Below are 23947 nucleotides of genomic sequence, written 5' to 3' on the forward strand. Positions count from 1 at the left end.
AGTAAGTCGCTTCAACTATGTTTCTGTGCGCTGCGCCGACGCGGGTTGACTCTGCCTCCTATCAGGAGTCGCATCTCCCATTATTAATCAATCGCGCCGTAGTTACGCCATAAATAGTCTCCGTAGCTTACTGGTTAGCGTCGCTGCCTTCAGTACGGAAGGACTGTTGCAGGTCTCACCTCAGGTCTGGAACAGAGAGCAACTCAGCTTCGTGATGCGAAATGACGAACTGCTTGAATCCAGCAACAGCAACAGGGTTCATTAGTTGGCAAAACAATTGGAGGGATTGGCGACATACTAATCACCTATCCAGCCACGATTGGGACAGGTGTACGGCCTAATCCGTTGAATTGTGTTTACGTCTATGCTTACATTGGTAACTTGGGTAAAGCTACTTTCGGAGCACACACGTAAATGGAAAGTGAAAGTATGCATGCCAGTTAGCAACTTTGAGCCATACGCATAAAATGGTCTTGTCCTTACTGTCGTTTATTTATCAATCAACATATTCGACGCCTTTTTCCGAATTAAGCGTCAAGGTAACGCAGTATACGAAACTTATAATTACCCCAAAAAATTAATATACCAGATACTTCTGACGTACGAGAACTACTGAGGAAGCAGAAAACCCCTTTGTTTAAAAAGTCCGTAAGTGGCAAGGAGACCGTGTTGGCAGTAAGCATTGTACACATTTAGAATGAAACGGGCGAACAGTGCTGGCTAAATATCGCACGGATAGGTTATTTCTACCGTCGGCGGAGTTTGCGCACTTTGCTGGTTCTGGTCCTCCGCCAACCTTGCACCTGTTTCCATTTGATTGTAGCAGGTCACTGCTCATCTTTGCAAGTGGAGGGAATGCGTTGTTCTTCCTGACTCAACGATAGTCCGTGATATCAGTGAAAGAAGAATCCGCTCTAGTTTCTAATATAACAAATAGCGAGAGGGGAATTTGGGGTAATTTAAACAAACACGAAAGCCACATTGCACCCAACATACCTTCGGGTCGCGTTTGTCGTCAGAAATGATGAACGAAAACATGGACCTTTCTTTCAGTGGTTGAGTTGAGGCTGGAAACTTAGGTAGTGTAATTTGTCCAACAGTCATTATAGACAACAGTGCCAAAACTTACTAAACTGTCGTAAAGTTATTGACTTAGTGCATAAACAGGAAAAAACTGGAGATAAATTCTGATTACATGTGTGCACAGATGTGGTTCATAGCCCAGCGTGTCGAATTCTTAAAAGTCTAATTGTCATTGTGAATGTAGCCCCATTCTTTCGTGAATGTACTGGCTGGTGGTGCTGTTGTTCCTGTTCGTAACTCAACAGCTTTCCTGCAGAAGCGCAGTTCTGTACATTATCATTTTTCTTGTGAAATGACCAAACTATAATGGAAAGATTACGTTTCATACTGACAGCTCCAGCGTACTTGCCTGTAGCGTTTAGACAAGACTGCACTGTGATAAACGAATATTTAACGTTAGACGTATGGGATAAAGTGGTGCTCCAGCTATCTGAAGTTAGTTTTCCACAGGTCCTTAATAGCTATTGTCAGACTATTACTAACAATTTCTCACCTACCACCACCAATCATAAATGAATCGGCGATTAGTCTTCAATGATCCCAGCCGTGAGTATATCGTGAAATCAGGTGGAGTTAAATAAGCTTGAAGTGCCTGACAATAAAACCTCCGTCATGAATGTTCAGTTAGCTGCTCACTGTTCTTAAATACTGTCAAACCGTTCAGAATACCTACATGTTATCAAAATTGTTTAAGCGTTGCCGAAGCGCAGTGAACATTTTGGAATTCCTCGGTGTCAGAAACAATTGCAGAACTGTAAATGAAAACATCCTTGTAGACGTGCGATACGACCAGAAAGTACACCACATTTCTGTACCTTAATACTATTAACTTAAATCAGAATTACTAGAAAATTTTGCTGGGTGGATCAAGACACTATAAGTTAAAACGTTCCACTTCTCATCACCGGTTTGCTCCATATGACGGGTCAAACAAGCGAATGGGAATGGCGGCGATTTTTTAACTACTAATGCCCATCTCCGAAGAGGAGACAGTAGCCAGTAAAAGATACCCTAAGTTCTGTTCATTGTTTACTCCGATGAAAGATTAACTTCGGTTTTCCTCCGAAGTACATCAAGCATTGCTAACCTCATCACTACGCGCTTTACCGTTGCACTTCTGAAACCGGCATTAGTTTATATGCTGGGCCGCTTTTTATCGATAACTGCTGTCCGGCTTGCGCAGGCTGTGCCTTGTGGGGAGTGATACGAACTAGCACGCCCTGGTGCCCAGAGTCCAGAGAACAGAATCGTCCATGGCGGCAGCAACAAAACCGTGCAGTCAATCATGCGTCGGCCTCGTGCACGTCTGCGTAGGCTATTCGCAGGCGGGACTATACCGCTTCTGCAGGTGAGAAGCGTGTACACACACACACACACACACACACACACACACACACACACACACACACACACACACACACCCTTTTCCCATTCACAGGTACAAGCTTGGTAGGTCATTTTAATTCTATTCATTGCATGTAAAGCAACGGAGGACCGGGACTGGAAATTTAATTTTCGTTGTACACTAAAATTAACTCGGTCGCAGTTAGAAGTTTACACCAGGCAAGTAAAATGGTTTTGATTGGGCTGAGTTGATCTTTGTTAATATTGTTCTAACATGTCTACTAATTAATTGTTTAGTTCATGAAGGAATTATCACTGTGTAGTTATTTTAGATCAGTAATACACTTGTAATTCTGGAGAAACCAGAACATATTTTTGTGACGCAAATTGCGACTGCATATAAAAGACTACAGAAAAAATGGAGTGACGGACTTGAGTATTTGAACGTAGCGAATACATACAAAAATCGGAGTTTCAAACGATGTCAGGATAAATTACACCATCTGCCAGTTAACGATTTTTGATGCAGTGACGCTTTGGACTGTAAGTAACCATTTGGGGTTTGTCATTTCTTAAGTTTCCGAAATGCGTATCAGTACTATGAAAGTTCATAATCGCACTTCCCAAAACTGTATGTACAAATAGTACCCGACGAAATACTTCAGCAGATTTTTAAAGTGTAGGCAGAACTAACGAGACCCGTCCTAATCGGAGCTTTTGAGAGAGAGAGAGAGAGAGAGAGAGACAAAAATATTTCGCACTAATAAAAGTGACATGCTGTTTGCGTTTTCAGGTAAATAGGAAGCGTTAATGATTGTTAACATTTCCAAAATATAACAGAACAGTCCATTGTAGGTATATGAATTCTGTCCTAGAGGCGGGTGGGTGACAGACTAACTGGATGATGACTACATGAGGCAGACGTAACAGTGTAGTGTTCTTGACTGGTATCAGTACGTGCGCTGATGCTGCTATTTCGAAGAGTGAAATGTTTCACGTAAGAAGTAATCTCTATTAATTTCAGATTCATCCACGGAAAAAGTTTCTCGCAATCTGAAAATGTTAGTGTTAGTGATTTGGTATCTTACGTATATGGCGAAGCATTGTCAGTTTGTAATTCATATTGGGCTTGTACTGGAAGTGCAGCTTTTCCTGCTGCTTCTGCGGGAGCGTGTTTTTTTGGGCAGCGTGGTCGTCCAGTAGTATTTTTGTCGGCGAGGCAGCTCACAAGCTCGGGCGAAGGCGTACACAGTGGACTCGCCAGCCAGGGGTGGAGGGCAGCTTGCGCCTGTTAGAACAAATTTAAGTATTTAAATGGCGTTTGTAATGAATATGAAATATCTAAGACGTTTGGAAAATAAAATTTCCTAAGTGTAGTACACGAGGAGCAGCTCACCACGCCATATATCCGTAACACCTGTGTAATAGTGTGGTCCTTTAATCGTTGATGGGATGCAGCAGACGAACGGTAGTCCTATAGATTCCTCCATATGAATATGTCACACGAAATACTGTTGGCGTGTTGAAAAGCAAAAAGATTGAAACACTGTTGACATCAGAGTATCATTTGCTAAATTTAAGAAGTTACACATTCGTTTGTAATGAACACAAGAGTATAATGCACGGATAAAATGTGGTAGTCTCCCATGTAATTAGAAGCATTTTATTCGTTTCTGATTTAGATAGTGGAAATATGTTTTTAGCAAATGAGCCTGGAATGCGAGCCTGAAAATCCCGCAACAAAAGATTCTTAGAATTCTGTGTTGTTTCGCCCGATTAGTATGCGAGATGCTGCTCTGACGAAAGTATTGATCGTGAACAAAAAATGTTGCATCACTAGAAAATATGTAATCGGTGAATAGTTATTCACGTGTCATCACTTGTATCATTCAGACAACCCACCTGTAAAACTAATTTCAAAAGCTGTAAACCGTACGAAATGAAGGCAGACATTCTTCCGAATTCAGTGCGTGCCCCATATAATGGAGTAATATTGTTTTTGATAAATAATCAAAGTTACAATGTACTAGTTTCGACACCATAACTTAAATAACAGCCAATATAAGTAATTCAATACTTCACACACCTTGTGAGTAACAATAAAGGCAACTGCCTACTAATGAATGAGCTACCGGTATGTCGGAGAGATTCCTATCCTGACTCTGAAACATGTTTCATCTACTTGCTTAATAATGCTAATAGTTATTTCACTCTTGTTTCTTTTAATCTGATTGCATCATTCGATACTACACTAGTGAAACGGACCCTTAGTGCCCATTGTAATGGAAACAGATAAAGTGCATCATTGGAACATTATAGCGAGACGCCTATTCTCAACCAGTTCTTTGGTACGTTCTTTAGTGTCATGTATCAGTTGATGCACGCTTCTCGAATGAAATATTTTCTATGAATAAAAGTCCCTAAAAACCATATCGGCACAATTTCTGGTAACGACGTATGACAAAATGTTGAATTATTCATCTTAATTTTGATGCTCCTTCTCCAGTCACTTCAGTTACCAAACAGTAACAGAAATTTCGGTACTATTTTCTCCCATTCTCATGTGCAATTTAAACATCAATTGAAAATGTATAAACTTCTGAGCAGCACTACCAGCTTGGCAGAATTCCACCGTCCTTGGTTTGTCCATTATGAGTTCTTGGTTTGTCCGATAGTCATATAGCCATAAAGACCTCGACGCATTATTGAACTTAAAATAGTGTGGCACACAGACGTTCTTTTAGCAGGTCTCCGGTATTAATTCACAGTTAAGTTATTTTAAATTATTGTGGGGACGCAAGAACGTAAACTTTGCCTCTTTGAACTGCGTGGCGCTTCCCAGCGCAACAAAGGCTCAGTTACACTTATTTGTTGGGCGAGTATAGGCAGCTTTCAATCTCGTTAGTTGCCTCTGTAATAGCGAATAATAGCGGTCTCCAGCCATTGGCTATTCGAGGAAATACATAAAAATTTGCCTCAATTGAATGTTGATGTGCCGCAGCAGAATGAAAGGTAGCTCTTAAACTTTACATGTGTTAGTGTTGAAATTTCTGGAAGATTTGAACACGGAACTAAAATTACACGGTTTCCTCCATAGCCTATTGTGTTGACACCTCCGTTGGCGAAGAAAAAAGGCTTTGCAGTTCGGTTTTACATAAATGTTTAAGAAAGTTATAACCTCACCTGCTCATAGTTCCTTGAACGAGCAACAGAGTAACGGGCGTCTTTAAAGAAAGTAGGACATTTTCCTGGATTTCAATTAATTCCGGAACTTTTATTCAAAATATTTGAAAGAGTTGTGCATTTTGTTTCCCTTTGGATCTGTTTGACCATTGTCATTCCAAAATCCCACCCGGCTTACATGAACATCTGACCTTGAAACGCAACTTGAGATCAGCTTCTCAATATATTGTTTTTCTCGATGAGATTTGGTATCTGTTGTCGATTAATAACAGTACATATATATTGCTTCAATGAAATTGAGCTGCACCTAATATAACTTACGTGGAGTTCAGATCTCCGCCAGATATTAATGTAAACTGCTCAAAACAGCACACAATTCATCCATCTTTTGTGATACCCCTTCAGACTTTCCACCACATGTTCAACATTGTGATTATTAATATTCATGCTGACAGCAGTGCTTTTGTAAGCAGGCTTTATTTCAAATATTTTATTGGGGCAACAGTCTAGTTTCAGTGGGGCCGTGGGAAGATGCGAGGCGGCAACATGGCACAGAATTAGAACTCCCGTGACGCAGCACGTGGCCCAAGCGCCTAGTGCGCCCGTGCTCAGCGCCACTTGACAATGCCTGTTCAGTTTCCGGGCAGTGAACGTTATTGCCCTTGTTACTAAATTGTAGGCGGCATTGTTTCCCCCCCTGTACGAAGGAAGCAAGATCACCTAATTGATAAATAATTTGGCTGTTTCGCAATATTTCAGCTTAATATAATAAATTGATAATGGCTTCCAGTTACATGTTTCTTATTTCAAAGCTCAATATCGGTTGTGGTATTAAATGTCATGCATCTAACTCAGCTGAAATTACCGTTAGAAGGCCCCTAATTGTAGCATATAACATGACAGTATGTAAAGCAATTACGACAACGCATGAGAAACATTTCTCGAGCGCTGCGGCATTTGCAGCAGTCGGACTCTTAGGGTTTACTGTCATGGATCATCTTCCATACACTGCCGACTTTGCCCCATCCGATTTTCATCTGTTTACAAAATAACTTGGAGGTCGTCTTTGATAATGATGAAACGATGGAAGCAGAGGTGGGGCGCGCGCGCGCGCGCGCGCACACACACGCGCACACACACACACACACACGCGCACACACACACACACACACACACACACACACACACACACTTCACCAATTTATAATTGCTAATGCAAAATTCCAATAGTAACTGAAAATTGCAGATTTATGGGGAGCAATTTATGCAAATGTTTTATGGTCGAACATACACAATAATGGCAGCGTAATGCCCTTCTATCTAAACTGAAATGCTGCTCTCTAAATAAAATTCCCTTTATCAAGTAACAGAAGTAAAATAATTAAAGCAACGTGAGAACGTATTCGGCGAGTTTGTGCTATGAGGTAGAATACTGCACTACTAAGAAAACCATGTTCTAAGAAATATTCTTGCTTAAGATGGTGTATAATCATAGACTCATTAATCATAAGCGAGTGTGTGAGAGAAACGTTTAAAAACAACATCGACATTAGAAATATCGGCAATTGCAACAAAATAAATTGTGAATTTGGTTTCTTGTTGAATCCCTAAAACTGACTCATTCCAGTGGAATGGAGGAGGGTAAGATGGATTAACGGAGAACTGTTCTACAGAATTTATTTCACAGAATTATTCAGTCATCGACAAGTAATTTTTTAACTTCGGTAAACACATAATTTCGGTTTACCGTGAGCAATAAATTGCTAATGGACGAAATGCAGAAAGGCGGCGCGCCGAAGGTAGATAGGCGGAACCGTTCAATGAATGTTTCTGTTTTGCTCCCCCAAACTTGTCCTTGTAATAGAGCTACAATGAGACCATCATAGATGAATCGGTTCAGACATTATCATGTAGTAAAACTCTGTTTGGCTAATGACCTTCAAAAATTTGGTTTTCAGCTGACACCTATGCCACTAGGTTGACACTGCCTGGCGAGTTGGGCTTATACATCCCTTTACGTAAGGCCAATGCGTCGTCGCGCGGAGGCGCGTTGTTATATTTAGCTTGGCCAGTATTTGGCAGGGGGCACCCGCCCGCCTGGCAGCCTTACCACTTGCCTGCCCCAGGCCAGGGTATCTTTAGTTGCATCCCCGGAGCGTACGCGAGAGGTTCGAGTCTTACCATGATCTGGGCTGCCGTCACGAACCACGGTAACTCGACGGCTGCGGCAGCGCCAGCTGTGGCGGGTGCAGGTGTAGAGTCGGGCGGTCGCTGGGACGCGAGTGCTGGGGCGACAGGCGCGAGGCGACATCGGTACGCCCGATCTTCTACTGCCAGTAGTGTAACGCAGCTTCTGAGCGAGTCATGTTCAAGTCTGCTTCAACGTTTGACGACGCGTGTACGCGGACCGTCGTCAACCGCAGACTGTCAGCCACAGCCTCAATCACCCTCCAGTGTCACCACTCCTGGGACTTCGTCTGCTGCAGCTGCTACTACTACTACTGCTGCTGCTGCAGCTGCTACTTTCGGATTAGGCACTACTCGGTCGCGTCTTGAAGACAAGTATTCTGCAGTACTAAAGCAGCGTCGTCCAGAACGTGACAGAGAAAGAGTAAGGGAGAAGGATGAGAGAGATAATGACAAAGAGATCGAACGCCTTCCATTATTGCAGAAGAGTGCGACAAATGTGCAGTTGTTAAGAGATTCTCCCCCAGCCCTTGAATTAAATCAGCATCGCCATCATGGCCACTCCCATCACCACCATCACCGTCACCACAGGCATAAGTCCGATCGTGGACCTGTCAGTGCAGCTGTGCCTTTGGCTTCAGAATCGCGTACCCGCACCCGGACTCGAACTAGAACCCCACGCCGGGAGCGCTATTTACCCTCTCGCCTTTGCCCTGTTGAAATACCACTGTCTGTGGATGAACCGTCAACCACTCCAGCTGATGATGAACGCCAAGCGAAGCGACAAGAGATTCAATCTCTCATTCTGAAGTACTCTGCTTTGGATGAAGCATACTCGCGTCTCACCGATTCAAAGCGTGTCATACCTGATCAGCAGCAGCCACGACAGCCTCAGCCACACCTGTCATCGCTGCAGAAGCACAAGCACACTCTACAGCCGCATATTGCAGCACCCCTGCCGACTGTAAGTTGGTCTTCATCTTAGTATTTTTCCCTTTCTCAGGAAGAATTACCTTAATTGGTACACAGACCCTTTGTTATGTTTGTTAGGGGTGATCCTAATTGAAAGATATTACTTAGTATGAGGTATCTCATATAATTTGGTGGCCCTTTAAATTACAGTGATAAGGTCTGGTGGCATGAGTGGTAATATGATATTCACTAGAATTTAAGTAAATTTCATTGATTGTTGTATACTAATGGATCAAAATGTTAGTTTAATACCAAATCTTTTTGGTCATTAGCAGGATTAAGAGAAATTGATGAAAAGCTCAGAGATGAGGTTAGGAATTAACAAAGCTTCTAATGCAAAAATACAATGCACCAAATAAAGTGGAAGATTTTTTAATTAGAGTACTGAAATTGGTTCAGTTAGCACAACTATAATTTGGTGCAAGAAATAATTATTGGTGGTTTAGAAAATAATTTAGTATTTCTGCCTTTTAAGTTGCCTACGTTATTCAACACTATTGTTGGGAAGTTCGTAAACTCTTAAGACTGTCGAAAAATTAAATAGTTATTGGAAGAAATAATCTTTGTGCTCTAAAACTGTATGAAGTGGAGACTCCAGCAGTCATCTTATTTTCACAAAGGTCGAGTGAATTATGTTTGCTGTTGCATGTGTGTAAAACTGTTAGGTAAGAATTCATTCAGGATTCTTCAGTTTGCCTACATGACAGTGCAGCAATAACAAACAGGTGCTTGGTGCTTGATATATTTTTAATTGCCCCTATCACTTTATTCCTTCCTTCTAATATCCAACCAGTTGTCGATTATTCCTGTTTTCTTTCCTGTGTCATTCTTCTATGCATGCTGTTGAATGCTACCACTTTCCAGAATTGTAGAATTAATGGACTTGCTCCAGAGTCAGTATTTTAGTTGTAGCTTTCCTAAAAATTACTACCATTTTTATAATATTACGTTCAGTTGAGCACACATTCAGTGAAATATATCTGCAAAGTGCTTTATTTGTATTGACTATTAAATTTTGCAGAGGAGGCTGTGGTGGTAAATTTAAAACTGTCCTCCCACATTATACAATATTTAGTTTTAGTTAATGTCTTTAAGGTTCATTGTGCTAGATTTTCCCACGTTGAACTGCCATTGCCTCCATCTGTTTATTACATTGCTGTGGTAACGCACAGTTCCCACTGCAATAATGTATTTGACATCATTTGTTGAATTGGCAAACCATTTTGCCCTCTCCCCTTTGTCTCTTGATTGTTGGGTTCGCATCTCGGTTTGAAATGGCGGCTATGAATTGGCACGTGGTCCACGCGTACCACGAATGGACGGACGGATCAACCGACCGCAATGGGACGGTGATGCACCTGTGTTGCCCTGCCCGCTCTGCTAAATCGGTGCTGGCTGGCTGGTGTTGGCGATGGCTGGTGCCGTTTCCTGATTGTGTTGGTGGCTGGCCCATGCTGTGCAGAGTTCTCGAGCACCCTCCGTGGAGGACGACGAAGATGGCCACCTGATATATCGCCATGGCGACGTGCTCCGAGACCGATGTTCGTGAATACACCAACTTTGCAGTAGATATACTATAGACTCTTAAATCATTCCTGGCGTCACATTCTCTATAATTGAAGTTGTTCCTTTTCAGCATCTGTTGTGGTTTGTGACTGGTCTTGGGTGGGTTTATATTAGAAGGAATGAGAGGATCAGGGTGGGAAGAAGTGTAAGCGATCTGGAGAAACTTATTTATCTGTGTGCCTGTCAGTGTGTCTGCTGTATGGGGAGGAAGACATTTAATGAGACGACATTAATGAGCATGTCGTTATAGCTTTCTGTAAACCATAATCCAGCTTCTCTGGTCCTCTTCTGTTTGCTGGGGATTGGTAGGATCTATTCTCAAATAAACGTAAACAATTTATTTTTGACTAGTGCATGTTGGATTCCACTTCGAATAGATGCAGGTTTTGGTTTTAGAAATTAATTATAAAAAAATCGGTTTCTAGTACTTTTTGTTAAAAGCCATGTAACCTTAAGCATCATGTGGTTACCTACAATAAAATGCAGTTGTAAGAGTGCATAATCAGTAAACCGTTGTCTGCATTTCAAAAAGTGGGTTCCAACATTTGCACGGTCTTCAGTTATAGTTAATACTAACTGCTGTGTGATTACTCTTTTTCAGATAAAATATTGGCCACCTTAGGAGAAGGCACATTTGGAAAAGTTGTCAAAGTGAAAGATTTACATACGTAAGTACTTCACTATGTGTAAAATTGCCAGAAAATACTGTGTGTCAAATTTGTGTAGTTGACATTATTTAGCAGTTCGTATTTGAAACTGCCTAACATTTCCAATTCATTCTTCCTGTTACTTTTATTCTTAAGGTAACTTACAAAAATACATAGGTGAAGTGAAATAGTGAAGCTGCATATGCAGGCATCGTGTTAAATGTAAAGGAAATGCATCCTTTTGTTATAAATCCTTTACTGATCTGTAGTATATGTTAAATCTTCTTTTACCTAAGTGTTCTACTCTACTTCCTTAATATTGTTCTTCTCGGTCTTTAATAGGTCCAGAAGACATTTTCCAAGAAATTTGAAAATCCCACGTAGCAATAGTCGCAACAGGCGAGTGATGCTTCTAATGTATATTTGGCTGAGATTGGAATTGCCCTTTGCTTTTCAGTAAAAGCATGCAGTTGCGTTTGCGACTGTGTGTGTTTCCTTAATCAGTATGTGGATTAATTTAACAAAACATTCACACTGTGTGTCAGGTCTGCTGACAGCTATTGTGAGGAAATCCTTTTTCTTGTGAAGTATGTGCTTTTAGGATGATGATGCAGCAATTCTAATCCTTAATGATTTTGTGTTTATCAATTATATGGATGTGTTGTGCTAAGAAAATGGGATGATTTTATTCCATGTAACTGTTTGTTACCCATATAGTCTGATTTAGTCTTGGACTTACTCTTTACATTTTTTCAATGTGTTGCTATAGTTACAGCTACTGTTTGTACCACTAGTCACTTACAAAAAAGTGTGGTGAAACACACACACACACACACACACACACACACACACACACACACACAATGTGCGCAAATCTGAAGAATGGAATGTTGCAGAGAAAGCTATCTTTGTGAGATACTGCACCGAACACATGCATGACGAAAATGTATAAAGTGCATTGTGTATTTATACGCCTTGGGAATTTCCTTTACCGTGTTAGTTCAGTGTGTGGAATAATCCTTTTTGTCCAGAAAGAATGTGATCTTACATAGTGATAATGGTGAAGATAATTTTAAATGATTATATAAGAGTGAGAAATGGGAAGGAGGTGTTACAATCTCATCTGAACACAAGTGGATATGTTCAGGTTAGATTCATATTGTTAGAAGTCAGAGACATTGGTTTTGTAAATCATTTTCCCTGTGATGTAATTACATTTTCCTTGAGACTTCATCTACAGTCATGATAGATGCTGAAGAAATTAATTTAAATTTTGTGCCACATCCAGGAACTTTGATTCTATTCTAATTTCAGAGAGCCTTGGCAATACTGACAATTTTAGAAGGGGAAAATAGGCTGAAGGTGTGTATTGAAATTTGTGTTAGAGAGGGCATTGGATTAGGGGAGCTCTTGCAGCTCTGTGACCTATACTGCAACAGTGGTGCAATGGCGAACACATCTGCCTAGTAAGCAGGAGACCTGGGTTCAAGCCCTGGCTGTGGCACAAATTTTAAGTTATTTCTTCAGCTTCTAAAATTCTCTCTTGTGATAAGTTATGGTAATAACACTTCCGCTAATCCTCACAAAGGGACAGTACTTGGATTACTCTATTGGTGTTTGTGGGGGTGAGGTGGGAAGGGTTGGGGTGGGGTGGGGTGGGGGGAGGATGTAACAAACAATCATTTATGTCTTGTGTTACTACTAATTTGTGAAAAAAAATACGTAATCAACTGTGAACTGTCAAAAGTTTGCAGTTTTGGAAACGGGTGATGACCTACAATGAAGTGTAGAGGCACTAAAGCATGTCTGTGTAAACAGTTTCAATAATATGGATACTAATGCATAACCCACATTATTTCTTTATTTACTTATTTCTTCATCATGTTTTATACTGCTTGATAAATATTACCATCGAGAAATTCAGACTGTGGGAAATGTAAAATAGTAATATTACTTGGCATAAGGAACTGAGAAGTAGTTATTCCTAGCTTGAACCTGAGTAAGCTGTTTGTAACTTACGTTCATGAATGTAAGAGAGTGGTTTGAAAAGTTCTCGGAATGGGATAGAAAAGGAAGTACTTACCTCACAGAAACTCATTTATTTTGCAATGTAGTCTCCTTGTAGATTAATGCTCTTGGTCCAACAATGTTCCAGTGCCTTGATCCCATCTCAAAAATTAGTTTCCTCCAGGCCTGCAAAATAGTTGTCAACTGTGGCTATCAATTCTTCATTTGAAGTGTATCTTCGTCCACCAAGAAACGTTTTCAGTTTTGGAAAGAGATGGAAGTCTAACGGAGTCATATCTGGTGAATAATGCGGGTGTGGCAACGATTTCTATCTTAATTTGTGTAAGTTTGCCATGGTGACGGCACATGTGTGCGGACGCGCATTGTGTTTATGAAAGATGACTTTCGTCCTTGGTAAACCTGGCCTTTTATCATTATCTTTTATTGCAATTTGTCCAGGAGGTCAGCATACTTCTCCAGTAATTGTTTGCCCTGTGGGGGGATAATCTACAAACAAAATCCCCTTCACATCCCAGAACACTGATGCTGTATCATTTCCAAACGAAGGAATTGCCTTTGCTTTCTTTCGTGGCTGACAATCAGCATGCTTCCACTGCTTTGACTGTTGTTTTGTCTCTGGGATATAGTATTGCACCAAAGTTTCATCTGCGGTCACAAACCGGCACAAAGATCTTGTTTCTTTCTCCTAAAATGGGCCAAACATTTTTCTGATATGCCCATTCTCATGTGTTTTTGATCCAGTATATAGAGTTGCAACACCCATGTTGCAGATATTTTTTTTTAATTTCTAATTCTTCAGTTAAAATCTGGTATACTCTTTCAGATGACATCTGACAAGCATGAGCAATTTCACACACTTTGTCGGCAATCCTCCATGACCATTTTGTGCACTTTAGCAATGATTTGTGAAGTAGTGACACATCTTGGATGCCCACTGCGCAGATCATCATCTACGCTCTTCCAATTAAATTTAAATTCATTTGTGCACTAGGCAACAGTTGAATATGAAGGAGCAGAGTCCCCCAGAGTATTCTGGAAATGGGCATGAATGTCCTCCGCTTTCATACCTTTGTTTACGAAGTACTTAATCACACCTCGAATTCCGATTTTTTATTTTCATCTTCGCAAATCACTACGCGGGAACAACAGAGCCACGTCACCATCACAGCTCTCTTCCAAGAGCAGTGACGTGGCAGATCTTTACAGGCAACAACAGTCCGATGAATATCACACAAACAACTCATTGTGGTAGTGCTTGACCTTTCATGGTGATTCCGAGAACTTTTCAAACCACACTCGTAAATGGTTTTGAAGATAAAGGATTTCATAATTTTGAAAACTAGGAAAAACTAAATCAAGGTTTGTGTAACCAAATTATGCAATGTGAGTTTCCTTTATTCTTAACTAGTTTAGAGTCTAAGCTAATTATCAGATAAGCGCTTACACATGAAACTAATCGTCAGGTAATAAAGGAAATTAATATTGGAACTTTGATGTTTCTCTACAATTTATTACATAATTTTGGTTAACCAGAATAGTTGCTGGTGCCTTGCCTTGCAGATTTCTGAAAATTATTAAAATCGAGAAATGTTTGCTTTACCTTTGAGAAGTAACTATGAAACTCAGTTCTGGCATTTAATCAACTCAGAGATACATGAAAAGCAGCACAAGATGGAAAACTGTGTATGAGTTAAGCATATTATTTCTGGCATCACTGTGTTATATAAAATTTGCCAAAGCTGCCCTTCATAAGAAATTATATATTGTTAATGAAACTTACTACTTCATTCTCAGTTTCACTTGTGTTACAGGGATCATGTAATGGCACTCAAAATAATAAAGAATGTTGAGAAATACAGAGAAGCTGCAAAGCTGGAGATAAATGCCTTGGAAAAGATTGCTGAGAGAGATCCAGATGGTGCACAGTGAGTAAAACTGATAATATATTTAATATTATCCTACACCATGTAAGTTATTAATATGAATAATTCTCCCCCCCCCCCCCCCTCCCTCTCTCTCACTCACTCACTCTCTCTCTCTCTCACACACACACACACACACACACACACACACACACACACACACACACACACACACACACACACGTGCGTTTTGTCCCAAGTCACAAAATTTGCGTAGTTTGTACTAGAGCTCACCCAGTTTTATTGTAGAGTAAAATACCAGCATACAAAATGGTTTGGCAAATAAGCTTAAAAGGTTTCTGTATAATTGAGATATACGTTGAAGTTCTGAGCCTACTCTCTGGACTCTATTGTCCTCGACACCCATCAGCTTGAATTAATTTTAGTAGTATTGTGCAGTTGTGTTCACAGTAGAATGTGCAATGCTTGATGGATATCTTTTGCTTTTGCAGCCTGTGTGTGAAAATGCTGGACTGGTTTGACTACCATGGTCATATGTGCATTGCCTTTGAAATGCTGGGTCTAAGTGTGTTTGATTTCTTGGTATGTAGAAGTCGTTGTGATTGAAATACAGTTCTGTAATGTAAGAAACATTCTAAATGTAATGATGACGATTTGCTTTCTTTGCAGAAGGATAATAATTATCAGCCTTACCCATTGGAAGCTGTCCGCCACATTGCTTACCAGCTGTGTTACTCTGTGAAGTTCCTTCATGACAACAAACTTACCCATACTGATCTCAAACCAGAGAATATTTTATTTGTAGACTCAGATTATGACCTTTCATACAACAGCAAAAAGGTAGGTCTTAAACACTGTCCCATGCACCTCAAAATTTATTGACTATAACTATGCTGTCCAGTTTCTTACTACAGCATTGAGAGTAATTGAGATAAATGTTACATGAAGCTTTTCAGTTAGTGTTTAATGCTAAACATGAGGCAAAATACTCCATATCATTAATTGTTCACAGAAGAGGGATGTCAGACGTGTGAAGCGCACTGATGTGAGGTTAATAGACTTTGGCAGTGCGACATTTGACCACGAACATCACAGTACAATTGTTTCAACACGACATTATCGTGCACCAGAAGTTATTCTTGGTATGACACCATATTTGTTGCCCTTGTGTACTTAGCATTGTCACTGTCCCTGTGTTAGCCGTTGTTGAAACCCTTATGGCTAAGGTTGAGATTTGTTTCAGAACTTGGCTGGGCACAACCATGTGATGTTTGGTCCATCGGGTGCATAATTTTCGAATTGTATCTGGGTATAACACTATTCCAGACACATGATAATAGGGAGCATTTAGCAATGATGGAACGAATTCTTGGTCCTATACCTTACAGGTGAGTACAGTAGAATAAGCACCAATTTTTTGTACAGTGGTGGTCCAGAGACCACAGCAAAACTTATTGGACTGCAGTTACTGTAAGTAGTGACGTAGTCAAAAATGTACCAGTTCAGTTTTAATTGGCATCTCATATTGAACCAAATTAATTCACGTGTATTTTTAATCAGGCTTGATTTTTGCCATCAAGTTGTTACTAACTTGTTACTGTGTCTGAATTGTAACATAGTTCTGCTGCTGCTGCTGCTGCTGCTGCTGCTGCTGCTATTGCCTATCCTTTAATTGATGTTAGCAACTACAAAATGAGTTTGTATTCAGTAGACCACAATATATACAGGAAAACTCAAAATTAACAAACCCGCTTTTAAGGAAATTCCACTTCTAACGAATATATCCGTTGATTCTAGCAAAACTACGATCAGGAGGAGGTTATTCTTCCCCACTTTCAACAGATCACAGTTTAACAAAAATTCTGCTTTTAAGAAATAAACATGCAACATCCTGAAAATTAAAATCCAGTTTTTAAGCAATTTCTAATGTGCACGAGGGAGTTTCCCCGATTTAAGTTTCACTTGGTTGTACACCGTGCTGTCATGGCAGTATATTGCAATTCATTCTTTCATTTGGCATGTATGTAGATTTGAATTCCATTTTAATGTCATCAGAAAGTGATATCCACCTTGCCTACCTACGGTCACATGATCAGAAGCCACAGTATCATTAAACACCAGCTATGAAGCGTTGTCTTTGTTGTAGTTGAATTCATGAGTTTTATATTTCTGTGGAGTTACGGCATGCAAACATAAAAAGCTTAAGATTGAGCAAAAGCTGACAATCATCTATGATGTTGAAGGCAGTCGTAACAAGAACAACTTACAGGCGTAGCAAAGATGTAAGATTTTTCAGTCTTAATTTGCAGCGTTCTCAAATGTTCAAATGTGTTGAAATCTTATGGGACTTAACTGCTAAGGTCATCAGTCCCTAAGCTTACACACTACTTACCATAAATTACCCTAAGGACAAACATACACACCCATGCCCGAGGGAGGACTAGAACCTCCGCCGGGACCATCCGCACAGTCCATGACTGCAGTGCCTTAGACCGCTCGGCTAATCCTGCACGGCAGCATTCTCAAAAACTAGGAAGCGTTATTAAATTCCAAAGCTAGCAGTTCCTCTCGCTGCAAAAGAAAGAAAATCTGCCAGTCAACATTATATGACGTGAAAACTACTCACTTAAAATTGTTTCAAGGAGTCACAAGTGACAGCATTTCTGTAAGTGGGCCAGTTCTACAAGAGACAGCTCAGGAAATCGCCCTGATAATTGATGTTGAACATTTCAGTGGGTCAGACGGATGGTTAGATTATTTTAAGAAATGCCACAATCATTTCAAAGTGGATGTAGAAAATTTGAAGCCCTGGAAGATCACTACATTGCTGCAATTAATACAGGTTATGAGCCTAGAGACATTTTTAATGCAGATGCAACTTTCCAGTGACTGTGCAATTGCTTGTAAATAGCATTGGGAGTGAGAGTTTTTGCTACTGAAAATAGGTAAATTTAAAACTCTGTTATTATTAAATGTTGACACTTCTTGTACTTTAGATTACAACATGAATGCCTGGATGATATTGGAAATCTTTACAAGATGTTTCAGGCATGAAGATGCCAACATGGGTGCTGCAGGTAGAAAAATATTACTTATGATTGACTGATGCCTTGTACCTACCAAGGAAACGTCGTTCCTGAGAAATAATAATGTTGTTTTTATCCACCGAACTGCACAAGTCGTCTGTAGCCTGAAGACCTGGACATAATAAAATTCATTAAAGCAAAATACAATGTTGAAGTTGAGATATCAATTGCATTCCAAGAGGCGAAGGAATTGATGAAGCATAGCATTTTACAGGCCATGTGAATATTTATTGCTGCATGGAATAGTGTGATGCAGTAGACAATGTTAAATTGTTTAGCAAAGGCTGGTTGTGGTACATCATGTGATGAAGTTTTGACTTCCACACCTAAGAGGAATGTGAGGAGTCAGACCTGTGAAATTCTAGCAAAGGAACACTGTGAAGTGGTCATGGCAATAATCATTACGAAGGAGAGGCCATTGCACCAATTTTGAAATGCTGTATAAGGAAAATATAATTCTGTCCCCAGTGACGTGTTAAAAGAGAGCTTTAGTGATCTAACAGATATATTATTCTTCGTCCTTTCCTTCTTTTATCCTCGATCTTCCATTCTATAAGCAACTGTAGAAGTAAATGTTTGGTGTTATATAAGATTTGTTCTAGGTATGCAGGTTTTCTTCTCATAAATGTTGCTAATATGAGTGTGGTTTGAAAAGTTCTTGGAACAGAATAGAAAGAAAGTACTTACATCACTGAAACTTTTTTTATTTTTCAGTGTAGTCTCCTTGTAGATTAATGCACTTGGTCCAATGATGTTCCAGTGCCTTGATCCCATCTCAAAAATTAGTTTTCCTGTCTCAAAAATGTGTTTCCTCCAGGCCTACAAAATAGTTGTCAACTCTGGCTATCAATTCCATGTCCACACACAAAAAAATATATATAGAGCACTTTCACGGGTGCACATTGTTTTGATGAAAGATGACTTTCTTCCTTGCTGACCTTCTTTCACTTATTCTATGTTGCAATTTGTCCAGGGGATTAGCACACTATTCTCCAGTAATTGTTTGCCCAGTGGGGAGATAATCTACAAACAGAATCCCAATCGCATCCCAGAATGCTGATGCCATGACCTTCCCCACGTAAGGAATTGTCTTTGCTTTCTTTTGTGGCAGACAATCGGCATGTTTCCACTGCTTTGACTGTTGTTTTGTCTCTGGGGTATAGTATTGCACCCAAGTTTCATCTGTGGTCACAAACCGGCACAAAAAATCTTACTTGTTTCTCCTAAAATGGTCCAAACATTCTTCATATATGTCCATTCTCATGCGTTTTTGATCCAGTGTAGAGAGCTGCGGCACCCATCTTGCAGATAATTTTTTTATTCCTAATTCTTCAGTTAAAATGTGGTATACTCTTTCAGATGACATCTGGCGAGTGTGAGCAATTTCAAGCACTTTCAACAGCAGTTCTCTGTGATCATTTTGTGCATTTTTGCAATGATTTCTGGAGTAGTGACACGTCTTGGCCAACTTCTGCGCAAATTGTCATGTAAGCTGTCCCGGCCATATTTAAATTCATTTGTGCACTTTGCAACAGTTGAATATGAAGGAGCAGAGTCCCCCAGTGTATTATGGAAATCGGCATGAATGTCCTTCGCTTCCAAACCTTTTTTTACAAAGTACTTAATCACTGCCCCCTTTCCACCTTCGCAAATCACTACGCGGGACCAACAGAGCCATGTCACTGCCTAGCTCTTTTCCGAGAGCACTGGCGTGGCACATGTTTACAGGCAGCAGCCAGTGAATATCACGTGAACAACTCATTGCACTAGCGCTGACCTCTCATGGCGATTCCGAGAACTTTTAAAACCACCCTAGTATTTATTGCTGTTTTTGCAATATTTCAGTGTTCATTATTCGTACTGTCCATGGTGGTACATGCATTCTGGGGTAAATCCATTTTTAAAGGCCTGGATCTTCCTTGCTGTTAGCGTATTAGACATTCATTTCTCGAAACCATGTAGGAAGTACAGACTCGGAGATCTAGGTCGGGATTTCTACTTCTGAGAAGTTTCTTGAATTTTGTGGATGCATTATGGGTGTTCTTAGTGTGACATTTTATCCCCATGCCTGATCTCCACTCTCCACAGAGCCAATTTCCAAGGTACTTAAACTTCATATCGACTGCTGTGGCTGTCAATTGCTGCACCACGTGGCTCTGCTGTGCCACTGCCTGCCTCATAGCAGTCAATGTCTTAAAGGAGCCACTGAATCTCAGTTTTTTGTTTGGAGAGGAGTCTGTCTTCTGTCTGTCATGTGAGACACAGAAAATGTGTCATTTTGGTCTCAGTATTCAGAACCAGGTTACTGCTGTGATCTCCTGCTATGTTGATGTGATGTGTTTTTTGAAGAATTATCAGCAATCCCCACTGTGTCAGTTACACATTTTCCATGCTTCTTGTTTTTAAAAAAATAAAATAAAAATAAAAAATAAAAAAAAGTGCTTACTGGACAGTACTTCGAATACCAAGTGAACAACAGGAGTAACAGTACTCATCCTTGATGGACTCCTCTACAAATATTTGCAAAGTAGGGGACCTTATTATGAAATTCATCCTGTGTTGTCTGATTACAGCACAAATTGTCTATACAGTAAGTGTCTGTCTCATCTGTATTCATTCTTTTGAGAATGTCCATAAGTTTATTATGTTCTACCTTGCCAAAGGGAAGGCTTTCTCGTAACCAATAAAACAGGCCTACATTTTTATCTCAATCATATCAGTTTTGGACTAGAACTTGTACTGCAACAGTTGTTTCTATTTGAGCTATGACACACTGTGATGAAGGGTAGACGTTGCTGTGAAATACTTTCCCCCAATTACTGTTCCATTGTAGGATGGTACACTGGAAGAAAAATTAGCAGACTGTTAGTTACCTAATAGCAAGAGAATTTGGAACAGTTCAGTGAATTTCTGAAACAGAGGAACAATACTTTTTGAGACGTGGTTATACAGCCAAGAGTGAGTAGGTCTCACGCACTGAGGGCCCGTAAAAACTTAATAATGTGTGTAGGTAGTTCATCTACCCCAAAAATTGATAATGTAGATCATTTTCACCTATTAGCCATATTGATGCTGGCAAGTATGTCCTTGTATTTCAGAGACTGTCATCAAAATATGTGCAATATTTACTGAGACAAGGCTTGGGCATACAAAAAGAAGTTAGCAAGGGAGTTCAGTTTATACATGTAGACAGAGAAGATTAATAAAATATTTTTTATATGCTTGCTAAAACATAAATGCAACTTACATTTTATGTTTGAATGCAGTAATACTTTCCTACAGTGCTTTTAACAGATAACGAATGCAATTGAAGTTCGAATGGCAAAAGGATATTTTTATGTGGTTTTATTACAAATTAATAATTTAGAGTTTCCTTCCTTTACTTGTAATATGAAACCTTGCTTCATGCCAAATTTCTTATCTCTGCGTCGACGGGAAGTACCCCATAGGCTTTGATAAGTGAGTTACTGAGTGTCAAGTATGTGACATAAGTGGCTGTATCTTTTTATTGTGTTGGATATGAATGAATGGGGGCTGTGGGTAACCTTTGGTGATCCTCAGCCCTCATTCACATGCTTACTTAATATTATAGGCCACCTTGTCACACCAGGCAACAACAGTGCTATTCACAGTGTTAATGTTTGTGCAGGGTTGCCACAGGTTCTGTAATTCAGGGAATTTCAAACGTTAGGGAATTTTGAAAAACAAAAAACTCTGGAAAAACCTCATTTTTGTTTCATAAGATGAAACTGTTTTACTGCGTTGTCATGCATCGTCACTGGCTGGGTGCAGCTGAGTATGTGCGCTGCTTCCTTGCTCCCTCATTACTACTGCTTCTCTCCTTCCTACCACTCCTCTCAGCTTGCAGTCAGTGCTGCCACCTTTCTTGCCGCTAGCCTAGCAGCTGCCGATTGCGAGGCAGGGAGGCAAGAGGAGTGGTTTGTTTGGATCTGATTCTGAGACTAGATGCAGCAGCTGGAGATGGCTGTCACATGTGCAGGAGTCATCAGAGTGATTGTGTGAATGTTAGTGAGCTCTCATTTTCTGACAAAAGCTATGGCTGAAAATGTAGTTGTGTTTGTCTTTTCTATGTGCTCACCAATCATCACCGATCCTCATTATTATTGCTTGCCACTGTATTTGAACAAGTTATCTGTTGCATGATTGATCACTGTGGTCTCATTTCAACAAAATGTTGTTTGTGGTTCATGAATAGCTCACCACATGGCTGGATTTCCATGCCGGGCCAAAACCTCAGGCTGTTTTTTGTGGGTATCTGTCAAGGATCGGGCCTGCCGATCTGAAGCCATTCGGTTCCCACTAATGTACAGGTGTGCCCAGTCTAATATAGTCTAACCGATGTGCGTCTGTTGCTGAGTGGCGTAATCCAATCCAGGAGTGGGGTGCTCCTCAACAGGAAACCGGGCGGCAGTTTCAGGGGGAGGGGACAAATTTATATTCTTGAGGAAAAAACTTTGTTTCACAAAGCACCTAGCATCCAGCGCATGTCAGTCTATCGATTATTCATACGATTTTAAAATGCACCCCTGGTGGTTTTTGGACATTTTTGAACACCTTCTAAGTTGATTTCTGAAAGAATTATAAGTTGACTTTTGAATGCGTGCATAGTGTACGTGATGTCTCTGCCAGGGGAATCCTTGTCAGTCTCGTTCATGAGAAATTGGAGCGTAAGAATGAAATATGAAACTATTTCCAAACATAAAGCTTTTTGATTGTAGTAGGCCAAATAGGTATTTTGTATTGGTACTTCGTGAATTATATTGTCGTACTATAAAAATGATCATTGCCAAAACAGGCTCGTTTATTTTGCGTGTGTCACAATTGCTGCAATATTAGAAATGCCTGTTTTGTTTTTTCCAGCACACAGTGACAAAATAGACATAATCAGATCAAGAAACCACACCAACCTTGGGTATTATATGTATTAACAGCTTTTTCAGTATTAGACGACGACATTTCGATTTTTCGTGTAGCAAAATGTTTGACGAACTTTGAGGTAATAGTTCTTTCGCAGAAAGGAAAGCACGCCGTGTAAAGCTGCAGCGAGATTAGCGAGAAAAATCGCTAGGACCTAAGGACTGAAGAAATGTGTACTGTCTTGCCTGTCTCTTGTCTTTACGGGTTTTAGGTGTCCTACATTTAATTTTATGTCACACAGAAGAGCAAGTTATTAGCTAATAGGCAATAAAAAGACCAGATTTTCTGAAGAGTTCTTGTTCTCCCGGTTACAAATAATCTCATCTAGTATTAATTGCGTTTATTTTTTAGAGGGACAAAATGTCAAACCAGCCAACTGGGAGCAGGACAGGCACTACAGGACATTTTAATTGCCACTGGCCTGAAATAGTTTGATGGCATGCATTGCAAAACATACACGTTTGAGTTTCACAGAGCACAATACAGTGACGTGCGGTATAAGAATGTTGTTTGAAGAGGCGTGGCACTGCACTTCGGCTTACTAAAGACCAAATAACGTTTTACATTTCCTCGAAGATATATGTTTCATGTATCAGACTCTTCAGAAAGAAGTGCGCGGAGCAGTCCGAGTTATAGTGAGGGGGGGGGGGGGGGGGAGGTAGTCTCCACATGACCCATGTTTACATTTAGTGATTTTTCTGTTTCCTCTTCGTTTACTCCTCTCGCGTCAAATGAAAACAAGGAGGATTTCTGTGGCTGGGAGCTATCAAGTGAATTAAAATACATCCACATAATTACGGAAGGCTGAAATATGTTACTAGTTTAAGATTTTATTTTATTTCCGCCTTTCTGACAGTCTAGTATTAATCGCCTAGCAGAACAATAAAGTTATTTTGTCGGTTTGCTATAGAAATTTGGCCTTTATTAAGATTTCCCCTGAGGCAGTAAATTTATTTGAAACGAAGTGTTTTAATTCCACACTATTGGCTAGTTTTAACTGTTCGCTGCATTTCAAGTGCTCGTTTTCATC

At 40.2% G+C, this 23947-nt stretch overlaps 1 protein-coding gene and 1 non-coding gene across 5 annotated transcripts in view; both read left to right on the top strand.

The window, feature by feature from the left end:
* Positions 1-7213: 7213 nt before the first annotated feature.
* Positions 7214-23947, top strand: part of LOC126469021 (dual specificity protein kinase CLK2) — a 34374-nt gene continuing 17640 nt past the window's right edge. Inside the window, exons 1-9 of one of the 4 annotated variants that reach the window (XM_050096598.1) lie at positions 7214-8761; positions 10232-10310; positions 10937-11003; positions 11325-11381; positions 14822-14935; positions 15385-15475; positions 15563-15733; positions 15906-16035; positions 16137-16281. In XM_050096598.1, the coding sequence (XP_049952555.1) occupies positions 7793-8761; positions 10232-10310; positions 10937-11003; positions 11325-11381; positions 14822-14935; positions 15385-15475; positions 15563-15733; positions 15906-16035; positions 16137-16281 (1823 nt within the window). In that variant the 5' untranslated portion in view covers positions 7214-7792. The remainder of the gene's footprint in view (positions 8762-10231; positions 10311-10936; positions 11004-11324; positions 11382-14821; positions 14936-15384; positions 15476-15562; positions 15734-15905; positions 16036-16136; positions 16282-23947) is intronic. The other 3 variants (XM_050096600.1, XM_050096599.1, XM_050096601.1) reach the window with 3 other exon arrangements.
* Trnat-agu (transfer RNA threonine (anticodon AGU)) lies at positions 12415-12486 on the top strand. Its single transcript has one exon. It is a non-coding gene; the product is annotated as a tRNA-Thr (tRNA).

The sequence above is a fragment of the Schistocerca serialis genome, chromosome 1, assembly GCF_023864345.2.
Source record: "Schistocerca serialis cubense isolate TAMUIC-IGC-003099 chromosome 1, iqSchSeri2.2, whole genome shotgun sequence".
In the NCBI taxonomy this organism is placed as follows: Eukaryota; Metazoa; Arthropoda; class Insecta; order Orthoptera; family Acrididae; genus Schistocerca; species Schistocerca serialis.